This window comes from Opisthocomus hoazin, chromosome 28, assembly GCF_030867145.1.
Source record: "Opisthocomus hoazin isolate bOpiHoa1 chromosome 28, bOpiHoa1.hap1, whole genome shotgun sequence".
Lineage (NCBI taxonomy): Eukaryota > Metazoa > Chordata > Aves > Opisthocomiformes > Opisthocomidae > Opisthocomus > Opisthocomus hoazin.
The window spans coordinates 8,731,221-8,757,182 of record NC_134441.1 but is presented as its reverse complement, the minus strand read 5'-3'; the positions used below and the strand labels follow the sequence as shown (position 1 = coordinate 8,757,182).

The window sequence follows — 25,962 nt, the reverse complement described above, 5'->3', positions numbered from 1 at the left end:
CCCCTTCCCAGCGCCCGAGGTAGGTGCTGGGACCCGAACCCCATCCCCGATGGCTGCGGCACTGCCCCGGTGCCATCCCCGGTGCCGCGGGACGCTGCCGTCCCTTCCCCTCGCAGGCTCCGCAGACGCAGCGGGCAGCGCAGCGACGGCGCGGGACCCCCCCGGGATGCCTGGAGGAGATGCTGAGGTCACGTCAGGAGCCGGTGAGGTTTTTGGGGGGGGGATCCCAATTAACCAGAGCCTCCTGAGGGTGCTGGGTGCCTTTCTGGCACGGCTTGGTGGCAGGCAGCGGGGCTCTGCGTGACTGTCCCTGCGTGTCCCCTCCCGAGGGGGCACTGGGGGGCTCGCACCCCTCCGACCCCCCAGCCCGGAGCCGGAGGGGGGGCTCTGCCCGGGCTGTTTTGATTCTCCTCGCAAACAACAGCGCGTCCTTGTGTGAGGCCTTGTGCCGGGAGCGGCTGCTCCGGCTGGGATCACAGCGGGGTCCCGGTCCCGGGGCTGCGTCTCCAGCAGGGCGAGGGGTGCAGGGTCCGGGGGCGGTGCACCTTGCCGGGGGGTCTGCCCGCTCTCCCTGGGGACCCATTGGTGCTTGGCGGGAGCTCCGGGCTGCGGGGCTGGCAGCACCCCGGGGCTTTTGGACCCTCCTGACTTTTTCCTCCCCTTCGTGCAGGCGTGCGGGGACCGGGCTGCAGGGAGCCCAGCCCGGGGAGGGCTGTGGTGGGGCACCGGGCAGCGCGCCGGCACCGGGCTGCCGCGGCGAGCGGGAGTGCGACTGCGGCGGGGGCTTCCCAGTCAATGTTCAGAAAGGGGATGGTGCGGCTCTTGGCTTCCTCCTGGTCCCCCTGGCACCTCCATCGGAGTGCGAGATGGTGTCTCCTCTCACGCGTGATGGAGGGCAGCAGCCCCGGTGATGGAGAGGAGCCGTCCCGGCTGGCAGGTAGGACCCAAACCGTCTCTCGGGGGCTCGCCGGGCGGGCTGGGGGAGGCGGGGGGCTCGCCGGGGCCGTGCTGCCGGCACAGCGAGCGGCTGACCTCCCCCTTGGCCAAGTTGTTGCAACAGCGGGGAGGAAGGTCAGGTTCCTCGCAGGAGGGCGCGGGGGCTGACGTCAAAGGAAGCAGCTGGTGACTCGCGGGTTCTTGGGAGCGCTGGGCTCCGGGGCCGTAACTCATCCCAGAAATGTCAGCTCATCCTTGAGCGTTATCGCTGCTCCGCCGTTGCCCACCGCTCCCAGCCCCGCGGCAGATAAACCGTCCTCCGGGAGAGGCGCGGGGGCTGCCCCTCGCTCCCAGCCCCCGGCTCAGCCGCTTGCTGCACCCAAAGCTCAGCTTTGTCCGGGCTGAAAGAGCAGCTGCGCTGGTGCAGGGCGAAGGTTTGCAGCTCCCAAACGCTCCTGCCCGTGCGATGTGCGTGAAGCATCCCCGGCGTTCCCCCGTGCATGGCCGTCCCGCGTGCCCACCGGTCCCACGCGCGTTCACGGGTGCCAGCGATGCCCGGAGGTCCCGCTCTGCCTGCGGGGTCTGGTCCTGTGCGCTGGGGCTTTACTGAGCTGGCGGAGCCAGGGCTCTGCAGTGGGCTCTGCGGTGGGCTCGGGTCCCCGGTGTGGGGACAGGCTGTCCCGGTTCTTGTGTCCGGCGTTGGCTGAGGTGGGGCTGAGCCTGGCTCCGGTTATTCTGGGATGGTTGTGCTGTGAGATGGTGTTGTCCGTTGTTACCTGTTATTATGGGTTATTTGCCTTTGTGGGTTGTTGCCTGTCAGAGTTGATTGGTGTCCACTGCTATCCACGGCTGACGATCCGTGCGGGGCCAGCGGTGCCGCGGACCCCAGGTCCCTGCGCAGCGGGGTTTGTCCCTGGCACGGGGGCCGCCCGCAAAGCCCCGTACGAGCTGGGCAGGGCGGCTGTGCCTCGGTCCCGTGCCCTCGTCTCGCTGCGGGAGCTCCCCGTGCCCCCCGGCCGGACCGCGGGTGGGGGCTCCCCGGGCTCCGTCGTGCCAGCCGGTGCGTGCATCTGCGCGCCGGACGCGACCCGCGGCCCCGGCACATGCGCGAGGAGCCGGCTCTGGCCTTGGCCCCTGGGGCCCTGCCGTAAGTGATGGCTCTTATCTCCCTGCTGACAAGCCAGCATCCTTCAGCCCGCGTACTTAAGGCCGAGCGCCCGGCGCAGAGGAGCACTCGCCGCAGAGACGCCCACCGCAGCCCACGGCCCCGTACAGACCAGGGAGATGCTGCCCGCCACGTCCAAGCTCTGCGCCGCCATCTCCTACCGGCACCTGCGCAACATGACCGGTGAGAGGGGACCCTCTCCGTGGGTGGGAGGGCGCTGGGGGTCCCGGGATGCTCTCCCACCCCATGCCCTGTTGCTCTCTGGGTTTCGTGTTTTACTGTCTCTGCGACGGCTTTTGCTGCCGGAGCGATTTCTGGGGTGCTGGGGACGGCTGTGTGCCGCCGCTGGGCACAGCTCCGGGTGACGTGGCTGCAGGAGTTCGTGTTCCTGCGCTCCGACTCCGGCGGCCGTCCCTGGGCACCCGCGTGATGGCTCCGCCGTGTTTTTGTGACTGTTGTCCGCTCACACGTGCGTGAGTGGGACCTGGGGCCAAGGGTGGGTTGTGCCGGCAGCTGCTGTCCCAGCGCAGCGCGATGGCACTCAGCTGCGCTCTGTGCCGGGAGGGACTGCAGGGAAGGCAGCGACTTTTTTAATGTCTTACATTTAAATTGCAAAAGAGAAAGAAAAAAGCGGCGCGGTGCCTGGTGCCGGCGAGTGACACGCTCTGTGCCCTCAGGTCTGCGAAGACAAGCCGCTGTCGCCCTCAGCCAGGAGCTGAGCAGGCTCGCCTGCCGCAGCACGGGGCCCAGCACCTGGATCCACCAGGTCCGCCGAAGGAGCTCCTTGCTCAGTAAGTGACCGGCAGAGGGGGGGTCCGGCCCTTCCTGACGGCGGGGGGGAACCGTCACGGGTGGCTGGGGGAAAACTGCTCCTGGGTCGCCTGTGTTCCTGCCAAGCAAACAGCGCAGGCGGGCGGTGGGGATGGAGTTTACTTCCCCAGCTCCTGGGCTCGGAGACGTAGAGAAAGCTGACCTGGCGTGACGATGCGTTAGCCGGCTGTGCGATGTTTGTGTGCTCACTCCTGCTTTTGTCTGATCCCGCGCAGGCTCGAGGCTGGAGGAGAAGCCCTTCAGCGAGATGGAGATGTCTTACATCAAGCAAGGCGAGGAAGCCCTCCAGAAATCGCTCAGCATCCTCGGGGACCAGGACGGCTGGAAGACAGAGACGGTGGTGGTAGGTTCTCTGCTTTGCAGCAGAAGGACACAGTCCTCCTGTAAATCACAGAATGGTAGGGGTTGGAAGGGACCTCTGTGGGTCACCTAGTCCAACCCCTGCCCAAGCAGGGTCATCCAGAGCAGGCTGCACAGGACCTTGTCCAGGCAGGTCTTGAATATCTCCAGAGAAGGAGACTCCACAACCTCCCTGGGCACTGTCTGAGATACTGATTCCGCCTTCCCCTCTCCCAGGGTAACGGGGACAAAGTGCTGAGCAAGGTGCTCCCGGACGTGGGCAAGGTGTTCCGACTCGAGGTGGTGGTGGACCAGCCCCTGGACACGGTGTACAGCGAGCTGGTGGACAACATGGAGCAGATGGGAGACTGGAACCCCAGCGTCGAAGAAGTCAAGGTAGGAAACGCGTGCGGCTGCACACACACACACGCTGCTCCGAGTGGCATCGGACCAAGGAGTCACTTTGTCCATCGCTGCCGGGATGTCCCCGCCCGTTCTTTGGGAACCAGGAAGCTGGACTTTGCCTTGTCCGCTTCCTGCTGCTGACAGAGCGTGTTCTGCAGCCGGCGCATTGCTGCCGCAGGAGTGGGTCTGCAGCCGCTTGTCTGCAGGAAATGCACTTCACGGCCGGGCAGCAGCCAGGGCTGTTGTTAATTTTACTGTTACTGGAGGAGAAACATCACAGCACCCCAGCGGCAGGGACGAGTTTGCTATTCCACAGCTTGTCTGGAATAAGAGAAGCACCTTTCCTTCTCAGGTATTGAACAGTAATGTGCTGTGGTCTGGGATGAAGCAGGTGTGTGCAGTTTTTCTCACTCTAAGCGTTAAGGTTTTTGTAAGAGCTTGTGTTTGAGCACACAGTCACTAAAGCTAGCTTTTAGCTGTGTTTGCAGTAAATACCTCAAATGTAACATTTTTATTCTTAAACTCTCCAGATTCTCCAGAAGATTGGGAAGGACACGGTGATCACCCACGAGAAGGCGGCCGCCACCCCCGGTAACATTGTCGGACCACGGGACTTCGTGAGCGTCCGGTGCGCCAAGAGACGCGGCTCCACCTGCGTGCTGGCCGGCATGGCCACCAAATACGGAGCTATGCCGGAGCAGGAGGGATTTGTAAGGTAATCGCCTCTCGTGTTCACTGTCGGGGTGTGTAAGGAGAGCCAGAGCCCCACACTGGTGTGCAGGGAATCCGAATTCCCAGAGTGCTTCAGCACTGCTGTGATTTTTGAGCTAAGTCAGACGTTGCTCTCTAACGCGTGTGCTCCTGTCCTCTTGCAGGGCTGAGAACGGTCCCACGTGCATGGTCCTGCGCCCACTGCCCGGCAGCCCTTCGCAAACCAAGCTAACGTGGCTGCTCAGCATCGACCTGAAGGTAAGTTTTGCAGCAAACATTTCAAAGTGAAGCAGGATTTGCGTCGAGGCACGCTCCGCTCACGGCCTGTCTCCTGCACCTCTCCAGGGCTGGCTGCCGAAGACCATCATCAACCAGGTCCTGTCCCAGACGCAGGTCAACTTTGCCAACCACCTCCGGGAGCGCCTGGCCCGCACCGTGCCCTGCTGACCCACGGCCCAGGGGTGTAGTGCTCTGTGCAGGGGTAGACAGGGAAGCTTCTCAAGTCAGGCACTGTTTAGTTGGCTAATTAGCACAGGCTCTAAGGCCTTAAATAGCAGACACCACTAACTAATTAATACATAGGGTTTTTTTATTTATTGAAACTATGTATAATACAAATTCAAAAACTTTTTTAGTTTTTATTAATAAATACATAGCTTCAATAAATAAAAAAAGCCTTATTATTGAAGCTAATTAGTTGGGAGGTTGCAGGGGGCTGACGGGGCCGGCACACGCTCAGGGGAGCAAATGCAGGACTTGCCTCAAATTTTTGGTCCTGCATTTGCTCCCCTGAGCTTGTGCTGGCCCCATCAGCCCCCTGCAACCTCCCAACTAATTAGCTTCAATAAATTAAAAAAAGCTTTAATTAGTGGTGTCTTACTATTAAAGGCCTTGGCTAATTAGCTATTGGGGAGTGCCAGGCACCTGACTGGGAAGGCAGGAGGACCAGCACAGGCTCAGTAGGGCAAACGCAGCACTTAACCTCAAAATTTACTCCCCTCCTTCCCCAAAACACAAATGCAGCACTTACCCAAAAAATTTTATTCCCTTCTCCCCCCCAGTGAAGCAACTCTAAATTATTTTTTCTGTACAGACACTGTGTCAAATTATTTATTCATTCAAAGCTCTGGCAGAAGGCTGTGTATATGACTGTCAACACAGTAAGGAGAGCTTTTAAAGTAACTAATTCAGCTCATTCATAACAGAAGTAAAAGACAAACCTCAGAGTTAAAGGCTTTATTTTTAAACTGGTTTCCAGTTTGTGGGGAAAAAAAAATACACTTTGGACAGAAGCCCAAATTTCAGTCATACATGCAGTAGTCTTGTTAAACCCAGTCCTTCTGGCTGGAAGCTGCTGTTTACAGTGAGCCAAGCACAAGTGTCAGTGTCACCTCTGCACATGTACATACAGGAGGGCCAGCTACAGCCTGCTGTGACTGTCACAACACCAGGACATCACAGGAGACATCACCTCAACACAAGACTTGCTTCTTCAGCCGGCTACGCTGTAAAGTTCTGAAGACCCCAAGGGCTGCCCACAAACAGCACAATACAACCAGAACTGCCCCACTTGACTCCAGCATAGTGGTGGAGCGTGAATCTTCAGCAGGTAGCAGACATACATGGCACCTGCCATCAGGGCTTCAGCTGGTTTGCACGCTGGCTGCTGTTTGAGTGATGCATGTTCCTCTCAAATAAACCCACTGACTGGATACCCGCTGTGTCCTTTTGTTAATGCCGTGCCGCCTGCTCCAGTTATGGCTCCCAGGGTGGGCTTCGTCTGCCATCCACTTCCGTCTCCACGTGGTAGAGTACATCTGCCAGCGTGTGCTCCACAACAGCACCCCAGCCCATGTCGCTCATCTGCAAAGGGAACAAAGACAGTTGGCCCCAGCCAGGAGGTACCGGCTCAGCACAACTGCTGCCTAGCGCTGTTCACAGCAGCATTCCAGGACTGCTTCCCTCCCTAAAACATCAGCAGGAGAAAAATACTTCCAAGTGTTTCCTTAGCTGCTTTTAAGAGGGATGAATTCTTGTTTCTGATAAGCAAACACAGGCAAGAACAGGGACTTCATAATATGTCAAGAGGAACAAGACAGCATCTGCTCTTTAGTTATCTATCCCTAAAGTTATGTGTTAGTTAAATACAAGCCTTTTGGCTACACTGTCCCCATACAAAGCCTGAAGAGGACAGACACGGGCTTGGTATAAGTCAGCTCCCACCATCACAACAGAATCTCAACCACCCTCTGTCTAAACACTGTGAGGCTATCACAAAGCGGGGGGGTGAAAAGCTTCAGTTACTACTTACCGGACGGTAAGTGATATCTCTAGGTGGATACTTGAAAAATGGCCCAAAGTTTATAGAGACCTGTGGAAGACAAATGTGTCATTAAAAGCAGGCAAACTTCTTCAGTCTTCAGGCCTCATCCCCTCCTACTCTTGAGCCTACTTGCACCCTGTGCAAGACCACATGAACCAGCATCCTTGTCACAAGGACAGTGTTTGTTCAGCAGTTTGCTGAAGTTAATCACACAGGTGAACAGCAGCATTGTTCCAGTCGCTTCACTAAAACAAGTCCCCTCTTTCCTCTTCACTTGCTTAACACACTCCCAGTACCCACCCCATATGCATTACTAAAACTACAGTGGACCTTGGAATTGTCTCGCAAAGACGTCACTTACCGTGCAGCCTTTGTACAAGGAAATAGCAGGAAAATAAACTCCTTCGAAGATGTCTTTAAAGGCAACTCCTTGGCTGGCACCATTCTTGAAGAATATTATCTGAAAAGGAAATGAAGAGTTTTTTTTCCATTGCTGCTGACTTTCGTGAACTACAACGTAATCCTCAAGAGGCGGCTTCACCACACTCCACCTGATGCCAGACAATTTTAAGTGACAGTAAAGGGCACAGACGGTTTGCTGAGTTCACATTTACTGTGGCTTTTATTAAAGCTTTCTGGTGAAGAACTAGTGATCAGCCTCCCTCGGTGCTCGCTACATGCAAGCAGTTCATACCTACAACAAGCCAGTCGCAGCAGGCGCTCCCCGGGGTTCTGCATCCTCCTCCGACCAACACCTGACTTACCTGGCTGCCGGGTGCTTGCTTCAGGCTCTTCTCCGCTTTGTCCACAAAGTCCTTCTCTTCAAAGTACAAGTAGCTTTTGAATTTGATCAACGCCTGCAATATTAGAAAACACTCACTTAAGGTAACAGTTTTTGTGGATTACATCTGAAGTGACATATTAAGGAATGGTAGAGCCCCAGGAGCGCTGCTCCGGGACAGGCGTGCCTGTCGGTGTCAGAGCACCGGTGAAGAGCGATTCGCACCCCTCTGATATTCCAGAACCGGGAGGGAAAGAGGAGATGAAAGGAGATGCTGGCAATCTCCTTCAGCAGTCCATGCAGAGTCCTCCCTTGCAGAATCTCTGGGTATTTTGTTCTGCTGAGATCAACGCTTTGGACATCTCCGCTATGAACCACAGTGGTTACCCCAAGGCAGGACGGAAAGGATGCAAAGGGGATGAAAGTGAGGCTAGAGCAACCCGTTTTCCACTCGTCCACCCAGCCAACACTTACTCCACACCTCACCTTATCTTTGTAAGTGTCAGGCAGTGACTTGGCAGTCTCGGTATCTTCTGGAAGACTGATGTAAAATCCCAGCACATCGCCCTGTCCATAGCCAGACGAATAGTGTTTCCCTATCGACTGGTGAAACTTTGTTCCCTTTTTGCTGCGCCAGGAGTAACTGAACTTGTCGTATCCCAGAGGCGCCTGGAGGTTCCCTGCGGAAACCAGCGTTCCTTCAGGAACACACAGAGCGTAGCAGGAGCACCTCTGCGTGTCCCACTTCAATCTTTGGAGCAGTAATTGCATTCAGTTAACAAATACGACGACCATTAGTACAAAAGCGTTGACTGCAACGTTAAACGAGGCCAAGCATGCAACAGCCTAAAGGATCCACCCGTACTGCAGTGCTGCCCAGATCACCTGCACAAAGAGCTTCCCCTTAAGTAAAGCAGTGAAGAAGCTGGCAAGCTGAAGGTGACTTACCCCCCTTAGGTCTAAACCACTGGGGAAGGAAATACAGGAAGCAGCTGGAATCCACAGCTAAGAAATATTGAGTACAATTATTTACCTAACGGCTGTGACCAGCCTAATCTGGCCGCTGTATCTGGAGGCATCTCATCCATGGATATTTCAAAGTACCACGCTCCTTTCCGCACTCCATGCGAGGCTCGTACCATCGAATAGCCCTTCTCGCCAATGACGGTCAGCCTGTCATCAGAAATCTTCAACTGAGGAGCTGCAGCAGGGAAGAGAAGATGGTACGAGTGGTTTATTTGTGATTTCTAATGTGCGGTGAAGTCGAAAGGCAAGCGACCACACAGGAGAGGATTTAACACTTGCACCTCTTGGGCAATTACGGCTGAAACGCCGGTACCTGGTGATATGAACTTACAGAAACAGCCCCTCGTATGCAGAGCTGGCTCTACAACTTGCTTACGATTAGCAAGCTTCGTACCTCGGTCGTGCAGTGCTAGGAGGACTCGTTCATACAGGCAGGCTCTGTAGAGGTCCCCAGGAATAGGCTTTCCTGCCCAACAGTCGAGCTCCAGCTTCTCTGGGTCTGGTGCGTGGGGGTCAGGCTCAGCCAAGATGTAACGATATCCATCTTTATTAAAGGGGTGTTCCAAAGGGTAACCATGGGGCGGCAAGCGCTGAGCAGAAAACAAGGGGTCACTGTGAAACACAGAAACCACAGGTTGGCATCTCACGGTGGCGGTGGCTCAGTCACAGCTCAACCCAGGACAACCTCGCACAGAGCTGCCCCTGCAGCGCTCACGGCCTGCACACCGCTTTGCTTCCACGAGTCTGTGCAAAGCGAGCACGCACTCACCTACAGCATGAGCGTACACTCACCTGCTTCAAATAACTTCTAGCACGTGACCTACCAATAACATCACAGGGCTACGGCACGATTCCCCACAGATCTGCCACGGGCAGGGACGGGCGGACGGCACGGGAAGTAAAGCTGTCCCTCTGAGCAGCGTACAGCACCCTGCTACAGATGCTCTTCGCTGTGCCGCCGCACCATCCCTCCTCTTACCTTCTGGTTTTCTTCGCCGTTCCCGTGGTCCCTCCGTCCTGCTGCTTGCGCTTGGCTCCCCGTCCCTTCCCACTGCCTCCTGCCGCCATTCCCCCTGCGCACAGAAACCACGGTGTGTTAAGAGCAGCCGGTGATCAGAGCGAGCCCGTGAGCACGGAATCTCCACGAACAGCAAGGAGCAGGAGCAGCCCAATTAACATCAGTTCCTGAGCTCAAGAACCTTCTGCCACAATTCCATGTGAAACAGACTTTACTGCAAGTGAGCACAGCAAAATCCAAACTTTTATGTAGCTTCCAGTCAACTTTTACCATGTCTAAATTTAAGAATGGAAGCTAAGTGAGATTTATCAACAAAATGAGCTCAGCTCAAGCTTTTCAGGTGAGAATTAAGAATCTTTTCTGTCACAACAGCACTGGGATCCATTTCAAAAGCATGACTATTTGCTTTCATGGAGATTCCAGTCACAGTTCAAATGCTTTTCTGCAAAAGTAGCAGAAAAGCAACCTACAGCACACACCACCTGAGGTTAAGCAAAGTCACCGTCCCAGTGACACACTACGCTGGAGAAACACTCTGACGCCAGTAAGCACTTCATATTAATTTCCATCTATAAGGCAAAATACACCGAAGCTGAGGACAAATGAAAAGCAATAGAGGTGTTTCTCTTCAGTATCAGCAAACCCAGCACTGCGACTGAACAGTCTATCGTTTCCTATTACAGCACCCAATTTTCACTCATCAATAAAACTACAGTGCAGGAAAAGCTACACGTTAAAGGTAATCAAACAAGTATCACAATAACGTTTTAATACACTGAACTGTATGTGCATGTTATCATTACACCATTTTGAAAAAGATCACTGTTGATTTACAAGGAGAACTGTAGAATTTGTGTGTACTGCAGGTAAACACCTTTACAAACCGCACACTGTGTCACAACTGAAAATAGGGTCAGCGTTTAGCTCCTCAGCTTTCCCCTTGCGGCGTGAGGGATTCAAACCGCTGAAGGAATACCATATTCTGCGCAAACATGACATGATCTCAGCTGCCAGTTTCATTGCAGATAAACATTTAGGCTCTCCAGTTTGTCACTGCGTATTTGCCTGAACAATCCCAGTATCATACCAGCTCGCATTAAGATTTACACCTACAACAATATCAGGTCAAATCACATAAGGTAAAAATAAACATACATGAAAACAGAACTTTAAACCAGTCAAGTGGGGCAGAATATGATATTAAAAGCTTCTAACTGCTAAAGATTAAAAAGTGAAATTGTTGTTTTGTATTGAAGTATTACTGCAATCACATCAGGGCACGCTTTTGATTTTTAATTGACTTTAGCTTCTAACATAACGGAGCAAAAAAGCTTTGCAAACAATAATACTTAAGGTTTAGAAGCTGAAAGGTAAATATTCACCTCCCAAAGAGGCTCCACCTGTAAGAACAGAAGTGGCACCACATATCTGTCCATCTTCCAGGAATTAAATAAAAAACAAACAGTGCATGAAATGGAGACAATGCAGCCTGAGGTATCTGTAACCCTGGTTGAAAAAGCCCCCCACACCTCCTGTCAGGTACTATTTGAATATGTTTAACTCAGAATGGCGTAGCCTTGCGCACAAAGAAATCTCACCAGCTGTTAGTATTACTACAGTAAGATTTCTGTACGTCATCTCAGTGAGCAAGGCAAAGCTGATAGCACAGCTGTCATTCTCCAAAAAGGAACAACAGTACAATGCAAGCAGTGACTGTAAAGAGCAATACATACTTTCCCCAACTACTTTCAAATCTCAAGAGTGAGGGCAACAGGAAATCTGCCTAACACAACTATGTAAATTAGAATCACCATGGAAGGAAAGTGACAAGCTCAGCTTTCTTACAAGCATCTTGATTTAGCTGGCGGCCACGAAGAACCAAGCTGAACCTTCACAAGAAGGTAAAATTAATCTACCTCTGTCGACAGGCACGGTTAAGACAGGCTGAACGTGTTTTGAACATAATTAGCATAACCTCCGTTGACTCGACAGGTTTAACTGCAGCATCTCGGCTGACATAACTGCACAGACGCCCAGCTACAGCACTGGGAAAACACAGCGTCGTCCCAAATACTCAGAAACCACCTGATTAAAGAACTTGCCGTTTAAGTTTCCGCTCGTGGATACAGCATTGTTCTGTTTCTGGTTGTCATATGCAGGACCAATATTGGCAAGATCCTGAAAGAGATAAAAAACCTGATGTATGGACTCAGCCAAACCTACCACTCCAAACCCGAGCACGGCACTTCCAGTGCTGGAGCACCCCGACACGTCGCTTGGCACAACACAGGCTCACAGCGCGACTCGGCCGAGGTCTGCTCATCTGACCGAGTGGAAGCCACCAGCAAGAAGAACGCCCACCCCTTCCTCCCAACTCCCCACGGCACTCTCCTCCGTCTCTAACTACCCACTTGGTCCACAAGTCCAAACTTGGGGTAATCTTCTTCTGGGTCTTTACTCCCTGGGTCTGGATGCTCTTTCACCAAGAACACATCTCTTTCTTTACACTACAACAGAGGAGGAGTTTAAGTTAAACAGGGTAAGATCATACCAAATTCATTAACAACTTTTTAAATCATCATATTTACTATTAATACATAGTACATTACCAACTACAAAGGAAGCATTCGATTCTTCCCCATTTAGCTCTAAGTCCAGACCTCAGCAAACACGAATGTCAGAAAACTGTACCATTTGCAAAACCCTCCACGAATTTCACTCCAGAAACTTACCATAGTTTTGACAATATTGTTAGGCCAAGTCATTTTCCCAGGTCTCTGTCGTGTTGTCATGCACTCCCAGTATTTATCAATAAATGGGATAATATCCTGTAAAAAAAAAAAAAAATAAAATTGACTCTAACAGCAGGGGTCTGAAAGTCTTGCTGGCAGTAGTTGCTTGAACTTGCTCTTCACTGAAATCATAGCTACATAAATCCACGATGACTTTTGTAGCAGCCATACCTTATCTTTTGAGAACATAGTTTTCGGGTGCTCATCTTGCGTCCTCGACTGCCACGTTAAGTTGGCCAGAGCACTAAGGCACATTTCCTTGAGGTCTCAAAAAGAAGAATACACGAGAGCTAGAATTACACTTCACGGAGAAGACCAAACATGCACCCACGTACACAGCAGTTACTGTCCACGCAGCGCCCATGCCATCCTCGGTAACAGTAAAACCCTCACCGGGTCTGTCCTACCTCAGCAGCCCTCACTAAACAGAGGCTTGCACCATCCCACGTTAGTGACAAAACATTTTCAGAAAAAGCTGCACATGCTTGTTGCTAACATGGGATTTTTTGGTCATTTTTGAAGTTTCAGCAGAACCCTCCCACCAACTTTGGACAAAACGAAGCCTCTAGGATTATCTGGCACAGAATTTCAACAGAAGTGCTTTTACACTTACTGGCTTGTTTTCTTAAGAAATACGTGTTCCCGCTGTGATGGCAAACATTGCAATGGAAACTGTAGTTGGTCATGAAAGGCAGACATGATCTGGAAAAGAGCACACTGATTTGTAAGCTCTGGTGTACACCTTCCTTACTACATCAAGTTAAGAAATCAATTATTCTTTACTACATCAGGTTAAGAAATTAATTACTCCAGGTCAACAAATTAATTATTCTCTCTCTCTCTCCAAAACCAGAAACATCTTACAGGTTCAATGATATTTTCACCAAATTAGGTTTATCATGGTCATCAAGAAAAGCCACAAAGTTCTTGAGGAAAATGTCAGCAAGCCAAGTGTCATCTTCTCGTTTCAGGGAAGTCTTGCAATTCATTCAGCAAAATAAAGGACAACAATCCAGAAGCTCTGGACAAGGAGCTCCACCTGAGTCAATTATAATTGACTGGAAGTCTAGAGTACTTCTTAGGCACTAAATACAACCAAAAAAAGTTAAGTTTTTAATAACTCTAAGGTCAGTCCCACACAGATTCTAGAATGAAAGCTGAATTTACTTCTCACAGGAAGCTTTTGGTTTTGGTTCACACCAACTGAAAATGTCTGTTGAAGCCCCCTCTGCCTTTCAAATAACACTTAGAGGTCTCTGACACACCGAGTCCAAGGGCAGCGCTGACAGCCCCGAGGTCTGGACAAAGATGTTTTACAGACACGCTGGGCTGGGTAAAGCTTCAGCTATTTACATAACAGACTGCATGGACAGGGCCCTCATCCTTGGGACTTTACACTCCAAATCCTTCCACTTCCGCTACCCAAAGTCTCGTGCCCAGCATTACGCAGCGCTGACGTACGTGGTGTCGATGCCAAACGTGTCTGCTGTGAACCACTTTGTGCAGATTCCACACTGCAGCTCTATCTCTCCAAGCTGCCGTCCGTTCTCTTCATCCACCGAGCCTGCCTGAGCATCCAAGGCTTCAGAGTTGTCCCCTGCAGCTTCCTACAACCAGAGCAGATCAGCAAACTTGCACTGGCTTAAAGACTGACTCAATCAGACAGGAAAGAAGCTTTGTGCAGTAACCTGTCAAGACAGGAGAATTTAGAGGGAATAAATTTTTTTCCCCCTAACATACAGCCATGCTGTGAGTGAACTGGAACTACTCTGTCGATTCGGTTAGTTAGAACTAGTCAGATGGGCGAGGATTTAATTTCCAAAATAATTCTTTAAAGAACTAAAACCAGAGCTACCAGGATGGGAAGTCCTTCTCGTCTGAACCACAGGAATGTGTTCAGATTTTGGTTTCTGAATAACTACCGGCTCCCCTTCTATGTCTGCATCTTACCCCTGACTTAGCAGTCCTGGAAAACTGAGGATGCTTTTTACTCCTAACACATCAGGCACAGCCAGATATCTATTTGTTAAGTAGAAACATTTTATCTTCTGAAAAAAAATTCTACACTTGCTCTTTTCCTCTGCTATGTATGACCTGTGGCTATCTTACGCCTTTGCATCTCCCCTGTCATCTGTGCAAAGACGCTAGATCGCTACCGAGTAAGAATCCTTTGGGAAAACGTGCTGGTGCTGATGGAAATAAAACCCCAAACCCCAACAAAAAACCAAACGGGAGAGGGCTACTGAGCTGGTGAAGGGGTATCCCAGAGACGAGCCTCAACCACAGCCTGCGATGGCCCTCAGGAGGGAAGGATGCTTCGCAAACACAGGATTCCCAGCTCCCGCAGAGCCCACGGTGAGGGCAGCTCTGCTGCAGGGACAGACAGACCTTGGCACCTGGCAGCAAGGCCAGCCGGGCAGCGCCTCACCGAGGGGCTGCATGTTCAGCTTCGGCGCTCCCACGTTCTCCACCTGTCCCAGCACCACAGAGCTGAGCCCCGCAGACTGGGTCTCTCCCAGTCCGTCCTGGCTGCCTGCAGCCACCTACCAGGGGTTCCTTTCCGTTGGTGGACTCTGTCTCCAGAGCTGCGGTGACATCGACCAGGGCAGCATCTCCCCTGCGAGAGCCAAAATGAGATCCTGAGAGACAACTCTCACCTTGGACCTGGTGTAACTGCGGCGTGGCACAGCCTGGCCCTGGGGCCGGGCCTGGACTGGAGCAGCCTGGCTCTGGGGCCGCCTGCTGTGGCTCTTGGGCCACCTGGGCAGAGGCCTAGCCTAGCTCTGGGGCTGCTTAAGCAAAGGCCTGGCCTTGCTCTGGGGTCTGGTTCTGGAGCTGCCTGGGCACAAACTGAAGCAGAGGAAGCTCCAGCTGAACCTGAGGAAGAACTTCTTCCCTCCGACGGTGACGGAGCCCTGGCCCAGGCTGCCCAGGGAGGCTGTGGAGTCTCCTTCTCTGGAGATATTCCAGCTCCGCCTGGCCGCGGTGCTGTGCAGCCTGCTCTGGGTGACCCTGCTCGGGCAGGGGGTTGGGCTGGGTGACCCACAGAGGGCCCTGCCAACGCCTGCCATGCTGGGATTCTGTGGATGGGGCCTGGCTCTGGGGCCGCCTGGGCAGGGCCCTGGCCTGGCTCTGGGGTCCGGGGCCTGGCCTGGGGCCTGGCTCTGGGGCTGCCTAGCTGGTGGCCTGGCCTGGCTGTGGGGTCCAGGGCCTGGCTCTGGGGCTGCCTGGGCAGGGTCCTGGCCTGGCTGTGGGGTCCGGGCCCTGGCTCTGGGGCCTGGCCTGGCTGTGGGGCCCTCCGGGGCAGGACGGGCCGGGGTCGCTGGGACCGCCTGGAACTCCAGGGCTTGGCGGGGGAGGGGCGGGGACCGCCGGTTACCTCACGGCTCCAGCGTGACGGGGAGGGGGGCAGAGCCCCCCCCATGACCCTCAGGGTTTCCAGGGCGGGGGGGGTGCGTGCGGGCGGGGGGCTCGGGCCGGGCCGGGCCGGGCCCGGGGGCAGGGACGGGCAGGGACGGCCATACCCGGTCTCGGCGGCGGCAGCGGGGGGCTCCGGCGGGGCGGGGGGATCAGCGGCGGGAGGCTCCGGGCCGGGCTCGGCGCCTTCGGGCGCAGCAGCAGCAATCGGGGCCGCGGCCGCCGCTGGCGCCGCCGCCATTTTCACCCGCCGCGCGGCTCTCGCGGGAACGGCGCCGCTCTCGCGAGACTCCCCGCTTCAAAGGGCAACGCCGCGCGGTGGGGCCCACCTGGGGCGGCGCCACCTGCCGGCGGCGGCTGGGAAGGGCAATGCGGGGCGGGGGGGAGCCGTGACGTCACCGTGCTAGGCCGTGACGTCACCCAGGCAAAGCTTGGGAGCTAGGCGCGCGGCTGAGCCGGGGGTAGCCACACGTCAACACCTCCCCGCCGGTGCCGGCCCCAGCAGCGCCCGCGGGCCCCCCCCGACACCGGGGGTCCCGCGTGGAGGCGGAGCCGGTGCCCCCCGGGAAAGGGGAGCCGGGACCCCCGCCCAGCTCCTCGCATCCCCGCACCCCCCTGCCCCGCCGGCAGCACCCCCCCAGCCGCAGCGGGACCCCCGGCCGGACCCCCCCGCGCTGCCGCCCGCACCCCCGGCCCGCACCCAGCCGTACGAGCCCCCGTGGTGTCCCGCAGCCGGTGCCGGTCCCGCTCCGGACGGCGCTGGGAGAGGGGGAAATCGGGGGATCGGCAGAGCCCCCCCCTTCTCCAAGGAGCGGGACAGGACGGCGGGGGGAAGGGGGGGTGCTGGGGCCACCCGCCCCCGGGGGTCCCAGGTGCGGAGCAGGGTGCTGGGGACGGCGGTGTCCCCGCACAACGAGGGGGTGGCCGTCCCCCCCCGACCAGGAGGGACGGATGGAGAGGAGAAGGGACGGGGAGATGGGGGGGATGCGGCGGGGATGGAGGGGGCTGGAGGCGGGGGGGAGGATGGGGAGAAGGAGGGAGGGAGGGAGAAAGAGGAACGGGGGAGGTGGAATGGGGGGGGCAGATGGGGGGCGGAGGGGAGGGAGGATGGAGATAGGGACGGAGGGAGGGAGCGATGGGGCTGGGGATGGAGGGATGGGAAGAGCGCCGGGAGGCAGCGGGGAGGGCGGGCGGGGGGGGCCGGGGGTGCGGGGAGGGGGCTGCCGGGGCCTCCCGGGGCGGTGCTCGGGGCCGCTGTACAAAAAGGGCGGCTGCGGGACGGCCCCTGCAGCCATGGGGGTCCCGCTCCGCTCCGCGCCCGCGCTGCTGCTCTGCGCCCTCGCCCTGCTCCGCACCGGCTGCGCGCCCACCCGGGCACCCACCCGGGCACCAACTCACGCACCCATCTGGGCACCGACCCACGCACCGAGCCCCGCACCCAGCCGCTCCCCGCCGCGCTGCCCCCCGCTGATGCTGCAGCTGCTCCGCGCCCCCCCCGCCCCGCTCCGCGCCGCCGCCGCCGCTGCCCTCAGCCTCTCCCCGCACGGTGAGTGGGGCCGCGGCCCCGGGCGTCCCCCTCCCGGGACCCGCACTGTCTCCGGGACCCGCACCGTCCCTGGGCATCCCTGTCCCACACCATCCCCGGGACCCACACCATCCCCGGGCATCCCATCCCGGGACCCGCACCGTCCCCGGACCCACACCCTCCCCCAGACACCCCTGTCCTGGGACCCGCACCGTCCCCGGGACCCACACCGTCCCTGGGCATCCCTGTCCTGGGACCCCGGGACCTGCACCATCCGCGGACATCCCTGTCCTGGGACCCGAACTGTCCTCGGGACCCGCACCGTCCCTGGGCATCCCTGTCCCACACCATCCCCGGGACCCGCACCATCCCCGGGCATCCCATCCCGGGACCCGCACCGTCCCCGGGACCCACACCCTCCCCCAGACACCCCTGTCCTGGGAGCCGCACCGTCCCCGGGACCCACACCGTCCCTGGGCATCCCTGTCCCACACCATCCCCAGAACCCACCCCATCTCCCAGTCATCCCTGTCCCGCACCGTCCCCAGGACCCGCACTGTCCCCCAGCATCCCTGTCCCAGGACCCGCACCACCCCAGAGCATCGCTCTCCCCGGCCCGGCACTGCCCGGTGCTCTCGCTGGCTCTCGGTGCTCAGGGTGGGTCTGGCTGCTTTCCCCCGACCCTCGGGCTCCCGCGGTGGGGAGCGTGCCCCGGCAGCAGGCGATGGCACCGTCCCCACCCCGGCACAGCCGGCAGTCCCCTCACCGCGTCCCTTGGGTTCCAGGCTCCCTGCAGAACGGCTCCCGCTGGGCGCTCTCCTTCGACATGTCCTCCCTCTCCAGCAGCCAGGAGGTGAGCCTGGCCCAGCTCCGCGTCCGCCTGCCCGGCCTCTCCCGGGCCCGCGACGTCTCCCTGGACATCTACCACAGCCGGCGGCAGCGGTGCCGGGGCGGCGGGACCTGTGCCCACCAGCTCTTCCTGGGCACCGTGGCTGGCAGCCCCTCTTCCACCCAGGCCTCCTGGAAAGTGTTCGAGGTCACCAGCCTGCTCCGCTCCTGGCTCCACCAAGGGAGCCCACCCGGGCACCACGGTCCCGCGGGAGGGAGCGCGTTGGCCACCACGGCCACCACCACAGCCACCACCACGGCCACCACCGTGACGCGCTCGCCCACCTCAAGTGACACCGGCCACGGCGAGCCAGCCCTGCCCCAGGACGTGACGGACGGAGTCCTGCTGCTCGTCTTCTCCAGGGACAAGTCTCCGGGAGAGCACAGCCTCATCAGGACAGCCGAGACCTCCAAGCACGTCATGCGTGAGAGCGGGTCCCAGGGCGCGGGCGCCCGCCGGCACCGCAGGAACAGGAAGGAGAAGCAGAGGATCAAAGCGAGCGACGCTGCGGCTGCCGTCCCGGGGGAGGAGGGCAGGTCCCTGTGCAGGAGGGTGGACATGATGGTGGATTTCGAGCAGACCGGCTGGGGCAGCTGGATCGTCTACCCCAAAAAGTACAATGCCTACCGGTGCGAAGGGCAGTGCCCCTCGCCTGTGGATGAGACCTTCAAGCCCACCAACCACGCTTACATCCAGGTAAGAGGGGGCTGCTGCCTCCGCTCGCCCCACGCACCCCCAGCCCCGCCGGCCCGTGGCAGGGGGTGACGCTTCGCCCTTCCCCTGTCTCCCCGCAGAGCCTGCTGCAGCTCTACAAGCCCAACCAGGTGCCCTGCCCCGCCTGCTCCCCGGTCAGGATGAGTCCCCTCTCCATGCTCTACTACGAGAAGGGCGAAATCGTCGTCCGCCACCACGAGGACATGATCATCGAGGAGTGCGGCTGCAACTGAGGGCGGCTCGTCCCCCGCCGGGCAGGGGCACATGGCTGCCCAGGCAGCGTCCCCACGGACCGGCCGCCCACCCCACGCCCAGCGTGCCCACGGGTCGGCGAAGCCCTGGCGGTGCCGGGGAGGAGCGGGCTGCCCCGGCGTGAGCAGTTCTGCAGCACTGCGTGGCCACGGTGCGTGGACGGACCCGGGCTCGGTGCAGGGAAGGCCACCAGGCACCTCCCTGCGACGCCGGCGGCAGCGCCGGGGTGGTGGGTGCCCGGCGGCTGCGTTGCTCTGGGAGCCGCGGCGCTGGCAGCCGGTGCGTGCCGGGGCGGCTGAGGGCTGGAGGTGCTGCTCCGCAGAGGCAGGGGCCGGGGCACAGGGCTGGAGCCGCAGCAGCATCGCTCCCTGCCACGACACACTGCCTGCGGCCACGACACGCTGCCTGCAGCCACGACACGCTGCCTGCGGCCACGACACGCTGCCTGCAGCCACGACACACTGCCTGCGGCCACGACACGCTGCCTGCATCCACGACACGCTGCCTGCGGCCACGACACGCTGCCTGCATCCACGACACGCTGCCTGCGGCCACGACACGCTGCCTGCGGCCACGACACGCTGCCTGCGGCCATGACATGCTGCCTGCAGCCACAACACGCTGCCTACGGCCACGACACGCTGCCTGCGGCCACGACACGCTGCCTGCGGCCACGACACGCTGCCTATGGCCACGACATGCTGCCTGCAGCCATGACATGCTGCCTATGGCCACGACGCTGCCTGCAGCCACGACACGCTGCCTGCAGCCACGACACGCTGCCTGCAGCCATGACATGCTGCCTGCAGCCACGACACGCTGCCTGCAGCCACGACACACTGCCTGCAGCCATGACATGCTGCCTGCAGCCACGACACGCTGCCTGCAGCCACGACACGCTGCCTATGGCCACAACACGCTGCCTACGGCGATGCTCCTTTCGCCGGCGACAGGCATCGCCGCAGCTGGGGGCTCTCGGCAGGACACTGCAGCACCAGTGCCCACCCACGCGGAGCATCTGCAGGGCTGGGATTTTCAATCTCCGCCGGGTCTGAGGCATTTCTCTTCAGATTTCTGTCGTATTTCTATTAAAACTCTGTGAGATTTCTATTACAGTGAAGCCCGGCTAGAGTGTTAGCCCAGCGCCCAGAGCCACGTGGGGCAGGGGTTCGTCACAGCCCGCTCCTGCCCTGAGCCGCGGTGTGAGCGTGGCCCCGGGAGGGACAGACCCCGGCGGAGCTGGCAGGGAGGCAGCGACCCCCCCCCCACGCCCCTCGCCCGGGACCACGCAGGGAGTGAGGTGAAAGATGGGCCTGGGACTCCCGCATCCCTCCCCAGAGCATCACCCGTTCCCCAGGAGCCAGAGGGGGTTTGCATGGGTGGGCAAGGTGCCCCTGGCAAGGAGGCAGCCCCGTGGTGGGTGTCGGTGGGTCTGAGCCCCCCGCAGCCCACCCACCTGCCCTGAACTTCTTGGCTCACAGCTTTGCTCTGTAAAGCCACAGCTTTGCTCAAAGCTTCTGCACCACTCGCTGGATGGGGCTCGAGGCTGCATAATTCATCAATAAATTATCTATATTAAAGACGCCCGGTAGATTCTGCTGATTTCCACAGCCCTTTTTTTCCTGAGTGGTCTCTCGGGGCGCGATTCCCCCCGGCTCTCTGCGCGTCTGCTGCACCCAGCGGCTCTCCCTGCTCCGGGATCGTCTCGGGCTGCAGCCCACTCTGTCGCTGCCCGGCGCCACTGGTTTTACTGGTGAGCCATATGGCAAAACCAGCGACGCCGGGCAGTAACACCCAGGGTGGGTGGGCTGCGACCGCAGCTTGCTGGGGCGAGGTGGGCCCCTCGAATGGCGCGGACGATGCTCACCAGCTCCGTGACGGGAAAGCTGGCGTGGGATAAGGAAGGTGCCGTTCCCACCCTGCTCGAGGGCGGGCGGGGAGCACCTGCAGGCGCTGAAGAGAAGGGCTCGGGGGATTCCGCGCCTCTCTTGTCCCCCTGGAGAGCAGGGCGACCGCCATATGCTCTAAAAGCGATGATTTTAAGCTGCGGCTGGTGCAGGCAGCTCCCCCTTGGGTCGCCCACCCGCAGGGGTGACCGGGCTGGGGGCCAGAGAGGGAGTGTGCCCGCCCCAGGCGATGCCGGGGGTCTCCAGTGCCCCCGGGGATGCCCCCAGCCCCCAGCCCGGGGCAGCACCCGCGTTTGGCTGAGCTCGCCCCATTGCAGCCCCCGGCCGTGGGTCTGGGCTGCCCCCAGCTCACAGCCACCCCCTCCCACGGCCGTGGACGGGGACACGGACCACCCGCTAGGACCCACTGCCCGTGCCTGGCCCCACGCACAGAGGGGACGAGCAGGACCGGGGGGCTTGGGGCTGGCAGCGGGTGCTGCGGGGGACAGGGGCCATCCCCACGTCCCCATCCCTGGGATCTCCTCCCCTCCTGGGAGCAGCAGCCCCACTCCACATCCCCGTCCCGGCCTGATTATCCCAATCCACATCCCGGCCCGCGGATAAACAAAGCGTGTCTGGGTCCCCAGCCCCGAGCCTCCCCCCGGCCGCTTACATATTCCGACAGCGTTTCACACTGGGACCATCCCGTCATTAGAGGGTCATTTGCAGGAGCTGTCAAGGGTGGGCGAGGGCGGCGCGGGGCTGACCCCTGGCAGGAGGCAGGCACGGAGATCTGGCAAGCTGCGCGCTCCATGAAATAAATTCAAATTTTTTCCCTCTTCCTCCACAGGTTTGCTACTGCCGCTCGCAAACCGTTGTCACGCCGGCAGAGAAGCCAGGTTTTGGTCTCCCCCCGGGCCCCCCCAGCCCCCCGCGCCCACCAGCCTTGCTGGGAGCTGTATCTCTGCGATCTCTGCCCCTCCATCAAGCCTGTTTGAAACCCAGCAGCGGGTTCAAAAGTTGTTGTGGGGCAGGGGGAGGCAGACAGCCTTTCCCTGGGAAGAGCGGGGTGGAAAAATAAAGGCTGAGATTCCAGGGCTGTAAGGAAAACATCAAAGCCTGGACGGCGACAATAAAGCTGCACCGCCGTGCTTCGGCAAGGTATCTGCCAGCGAGCCCAGCTGGCAGGGCTGGGGCTGGAGAGGGGACCCCTGAGCAGGGAGAGCTCCTGCCGGCATCGCCAGGCCTCGTGCTCAGCACCTTTCCAGCAACCGGCACGACCCTGCAGCATCCCAGGCCGGGGGGTTGGGGCAGGGACGCTGCCCGGGCACGGGGACAGCAGGGACGGGACACGGGGGCTTTCGTCCGGCTCCCACCGCGCAGCCAGGGAAGGGGCTGGCTGGCACACGCGGCCAGACCCTGCTCTGGCACCCCGAGGTGCTCTTGTGAGCCTCGCCCGGGCAGAAGGCACCAGTTTTCACGCCAGCGGGCATTTTGCTGCAGAGCAGAAGCCCCATCGTGAGTGCTCGGGCAGCAGAGCATCTCGCTGCCCTCCCAGCGCTGGCGGGGGGCTGGCAGGGTCTCTGCTTGCGGAAGGGCTGGCTTGGCTTCAGCGTCCTTACACACTGGCACGGGAAGGACGGAGCCTTCCCAACACAGGGAAGCTTTCCTGGCAGGAAAAGCGCCCAGACTGCGGTGGGAGCGCTGCCCGCTGATGGTGCGAGACCTGGATGCAAGCAGCGACTGCCTGGGGAGCACCGCAGCGTGGGGCAGCCTCAGCCCGGCTGGGATGAAGATGAGGAGCTGCCACGCTGCCTGCCTCCCACCTTCCCTTACTGTGCATGGGGCCAGACCCTGGCATCCCGCATGCTCCTCCCCGAACGCGAGCAAGAGCAGCGTCTGCCGCCGGCGATGCCAGCGTGCCAGCCGCTGCCCGTGCCTCGGGAGAGCAGCGCCCGGGCAGGGTGGGAAGGCAGGGACGGTTTGCTCTGGCTGCACGAGGAAAGAGTGAGGGAGAACAAACCGACCGAAGGCTTATCAAAGGCCCGGGCTGGTGTTTGTACAAGCGGCGGATTAAGGCACCAGCTGGGTCAGGTACTGTGCGTCCCGTGACCGGGACACGGACCAGGATGCAGTCACGCTGGGCACACCGCTCTGCCCTGCTCGAGAGGAAAAGGGGCAGGGACAGAAAATGCAAGGACAGAAAATGCAAGGACAAAGCCACCACTTGTCCCTCAGACCTCCCCGGAGCATCCCAGCTGTGCGAGGCAGCCACCCACGGCTGCTTCCCCTCCCGCCGTGCGTGCCACGGCCGCCACGCAGCAGCGTCAGCTCGCGCGGGGGCTCAGCCCGCGGCGAAGGCAGCTCCTCGGCCCATGCGGGCAAGTAACGAACCCCGCTCCAGCAGGGACCTGCCCGGGAAACGCCGAGCGGCTCCGGGCATGGCTTAGGCAAGCTCGGAGCACGATCGCGCGCAGGAGACGGATCCGAAACCACGCGTCTGCAGGACGCGGCCCCGGCTGCGGGGACAGGAGGGAGGCGAGCTGCAAAGGAGCGGAGCACGGCGTGCGGAGTCCGCGCGTCCCACGCCACGGACGGAGTTCGAGGCGCGGGCTTGGGACGAACTGCAGCAGAGCGGATGCCCACGAGGGCCACGTCGCCGCGTCGCGCGCTCGCAGCCTTGGTAGTGACCATGCTGACGTGCCCGTGGCCCCAGGGCCCCGCAGCGGGAGGCCGGCAGGAGCCCTGGCCAGCCCGGACCCCCGCCCGCACCCGGCCGGGTGCTTTGCAGGGTGCTCTCCCCCTCTCCGAATTATCGGCGATGAATCGCGGTCGGAGGCACCTGGCGCTTTGATGCTCCCCCCAGATCTACATAAGCACGCAGATACCGATGCAAAGCTGTCGCAGGCATGGACAAAATACTTCACACTTAAACACTTGTTACCCTCTAGCAGGGGGGCGGGAGGGGACGGAATTTAAAAGCACTGCTTGCGATAGCTGACACCCGCTCCGAAAAAGCCAGGCAGTTGGTTTTTTATTAACATAAAAACCCGTCACCGCGAGGCTCCCGCTCGCATCTGGGCCACTCCGCGTCAGGAGCCCGCGGCAAAAAAAACCCGCACGGCCGCAGTCGGCGCGTTTCTCCCCAGCTCGCTGCGTGGTCGCGCAGCCCTGGGCTCTGAGAGGGAACTGGGCAGCGCTGCCGCCGGGTCACCCGGGGTCACCGGCACCGCGGCCCCCGCTGAACCCACCCCCGGTACCGCAGCAGGACGCTGCCCGGCGAAGGCAGCGGGCGCGGGGCCAGGCAGCAGGGCCCGGGAGGCTGCTCAGAACGCCCCACCGTGCTCCGCACCGCAGAGGCGATGAAGCGGCCGCTGTAGTTGCGGAAGAGCATTTCAGGGGTGCAAGAGGGGTAGAACCCCACCCCGTTTACACAGGCCCTTCGCCAGCGAAACCTGTTTGCCAGGGGTTACCCCAGTGGAACTCTCCCAGATGCAAAGCTGCGCTCGAGCGATAATTACCAACATTTTGGTTAGGGTAGAGCAGGAAAACCAGCCTCAGCACTGCGGGCGCACACTCAGCTACCGCAAACACCCCACAGGGCTGCCACAGCATTCCCTCAAGTGACCACCTTTGGAGAAACCAACAGCAACACAGAAAGCTTTCTCCAAAGCTGCCTCCCCCAGAAAGGGAAGCTGGAGGTTGCTGGGTGCGCGGTGACCGGAGCGGGACACGCGGAGCCGAACTGCTGCGCAACGCTGCCAGCAACACAGCCGCCCAGCAGCGCCGTTTCTGTCTGAAAATACCGATTTTGCAAGGAAGAGGAGCCAGCTGCAGGCAGGGCCAGTGCGTGTTCAGCAGGGAGAGCAGCTCCCCTCCAAAGGCAGCAAGACTGATAGCGACACCCGAGGGCACCAGATTTGAATCTGTTCCCATTAAGGTTTCAGAGAAACACTTGACCTTATCTTAAAAAAATGCAAGTTTATCTGCAGCAATCGCTTGGCCTCTGTTTCTTCTGTTACTCATTATTAAAGGCTTGCATATCATAATGCCACAATTGAGCTTAATTAGCAGATATTTGAATGCTATCTACCGCGAGGGATCTGAGCAGATGGGCATTGTCTTCTAGGAAGTCTGAGGCTCAGGCCCCGTCCTGATACGCGGTCTGCTGCTTGGAGATGCCTCGGCCACCAGCATCGTGAGGTGCCACCAGCAGCCTCACCTCTACAGCAGCGTTGGGGACCCCTCCACAACAAGGCTGCAACCGCAGATGCTTGCTCTGGGCGCTCCCACGGTAACATCACTTCCTCAGATGAAGATTCCTCTCTCAGAACCAGACAGACATATTTCTAGTCTCCCAGTCAAACCCTCGCTTTTCCAAAGGCCACGATCAAGTCTCTACCCCTGCCCACCAAGTTATGAACAGGAGAGACAAGTGTAAAGCAGGCCGGAAGTCTCAGGATGGATCAAAACCAGTGGACAACACAGCTGAGCACTTCCATGCTGGAAGGGATCCGCTGCTCTGGGAAGCGGGGATTCAGCACAGGAGCTGGAGGCTCCGCTTTTCCCTGGCAGGGCAGAGGACAGCTCGGGGTCAGGGACCCTCATCTCCGCAGCGCTCAGCTACGGGGGCTCCCACTGAACGGATTTCAGCCGCTTCCACCCGTGCTGCGAGCCCCACACTGCACTGGGGAGGACTGGAGAAGCAGCTCAGACACCCGCAGCGTGGCCTCGCAAGAGAACCGTCGGGAAGCGCGCCGTGGGCAGGGGCTGCGGACTGCGGCTGGCAGCAGCCCCCGAGCACACCCAAACTCCCCGCCCTGGGACACACAGATGTCCTGCCACCAGGGCTGGAGGTGTCCCGAGCCCCGGGCAGGGCGCTCGCCTGAGGGCTCGGCCCAGGGACACCCCACCAGCCTTCCTGCTGGAACCAATAAAGGACAGAAGCCGTA

The 25,962-nt window shown here is 59.2% G+C and overlaps 3 protein-coding genes across 5 annotated transcripts; 2 read left to right on the top strand and 1 right to left on the bottom strand.

Annotated features, from left to right (window-relative positions):
* The first annotated feature begins 849 nt into the window (after positions 1–849).
* Positions 850–5,040, top strand: STAR (steroidogenic acute regulatory protein). Of its 2 annotated transcripts, none has more exons than XM_075444637.1 (8): positions 850–937; positions 2,121–2,284; positions 2,779–2,892; positions 3,148–3,275; positions 3,509–3,667; positions 4,207–4,391; positions 4,552–4,645; positions 4,733–5,040. In XM_075444637.1, exons 2-8 carry the CDS (start codon positions 2,221–2,223, stop codon positions 4,832–4,834), a joined length of 846 nt encoding a protein of 281 aa, XP_075300752.1. In that variant the 5' UTR covers positions 850–937; positions 2,121–2,220; the 3' UTR covers positions 4,835–5,040. The 2 variants fall into 2 exon arrangements, with proteins under 2 accessions (XP_075300752.1, XP_075300751.1); XM_075444636.1 differs by having other exon boundaries at positions 861–937; positions 2,117–2,284.
* Positions 5,041–5,608: 568 nt separating this feature from the next.
* On the bottom strand, positions 5,609–15,985 carry ASH2L (ASH2 like, histone lysine methyltransferase complex subunit). Of its 2 annotated transcripts, XM_075444634.1 has the most exons (17): positions 15,852–15,985; positions 14,875–14,944; positions 13,789–13,934; positions 12,941–13,029; positions 12,499–12,593; positions 12,268–12,363; positions 11,947–12,042; positions 11,638–11,713; positions 10,918–10,935; positions 9,497–9,590; positions 8,912–9,129; positions 8,525–8,692; positions 7,978–8,171; positions 7,475–7,567; positions 7,072–7,170; positions 6,699–6,758; positions 5,609–6,250 (listed from the first exon to the last, which is right to left on the bottom strand). In XM_075444634.1, exons 1-17 carry the CDS (start codon positions 15,983–15,985, stop codon positions 6,143–6,145), a joined length of 1,854 nt encoding a protein of 617 aa, XP_075300749.1. In that variant the 3' UTR covers positions 5,609–6,142. The 2 variants fall into 2 exon arrangements, with proteins under 2 accessions (XP_075300749.1, XP_075300750.1); XM_075444635.1 differs by lacking the exon at positions 10,918–10,935.
* Positions 15,986–17,037: 1,052 nt separating this feature from the next.
* On the top strand, positions 17,038–19,625 carry NODAL (nodal growth differentiation factor). The gene is made up of 3 exons (XM_075444711.1): positions 17,038–17,290; positions 18,055–18,854; positions 18,953–19,625. Exons 1-3 carry the CDS (start codon positions 17,038–17,040, stop codon positions 19,103–19,105), a joined length of 1,206 nt encoding a protein of 401 aa, XP_075300826.1. The 3' UTR covers positions 19,106–19,625.
* The last annotated feature ends 6,337 nt before the right edge of the window (positions 19,626–25,962 follow it).

Bases quoted from the DNA above. Each gene is read 5' to 3' on its own strand.
- STAR (XM_075444636.1), top strand. From the start codon at position 889: ATGGAGGGCAGCAGCCCCGGTGATGGAGAGGAGCCGTCCCGGCTGGCA. The intron at 3,276-3,508 runs GTAGGTTCTCTG...CCCCTCTCCCAG, and splicing joins GGAAGACAGAGACGGTGGTG to GGTAACGGGGACAAAGTGCT. The intron at 4,646-4,732 runs GTAAGTTTTGCA...GCACCTCTCCAG, and splicing joins TGCTCAGCATCGACCTGAAG to GGCTGGCTGCCGAAGACCAT.
- ASH2L (XM_075444634.1), bottom strand. From the start codon at position 15,985: ATGGCGGCGGCGCCAGCGGCGGCCGCGGCCCCGATTGCTGCTGCTGCG. The intron at 9,130-9,496 runs GTAAGAGGAGGG...TGTGTTTCACAG, and splicing joins ACGGCGAAGAAAACCAGAAG to TGACCCCTTGTTTTCTGCTC. The intron at 7,568-7,977 runs GTGAGGTGTGGA...CTAATATTGCAG, and splicing joins CTGACACTTACAAAGATAAG to GCGTTGATCAAATTCAAAAG.
- NODAL (XM_075444711.1), top strand. From the start codon at position 17,038: ATGGGGGTCCCGCTCCGCTCCGCGCCCGCGCTGCTGCTCTGCGCCCTC. The intron at 17,291-18,054 runs GTGAGTGGGGCC...CTTGGGTTCCAG, and splicing joins CCTCAGCCTCTCCCCGCACG to GCTCCCTGCAGAACGGCTCC. The intron at 18,855-18,952 runs GTAAGAGGGGGC...GTCTCCCCGCAG, and splicing joins CCAACCACGCTTACATCCAG to AGCCTGCTGCAGCTCTACAA.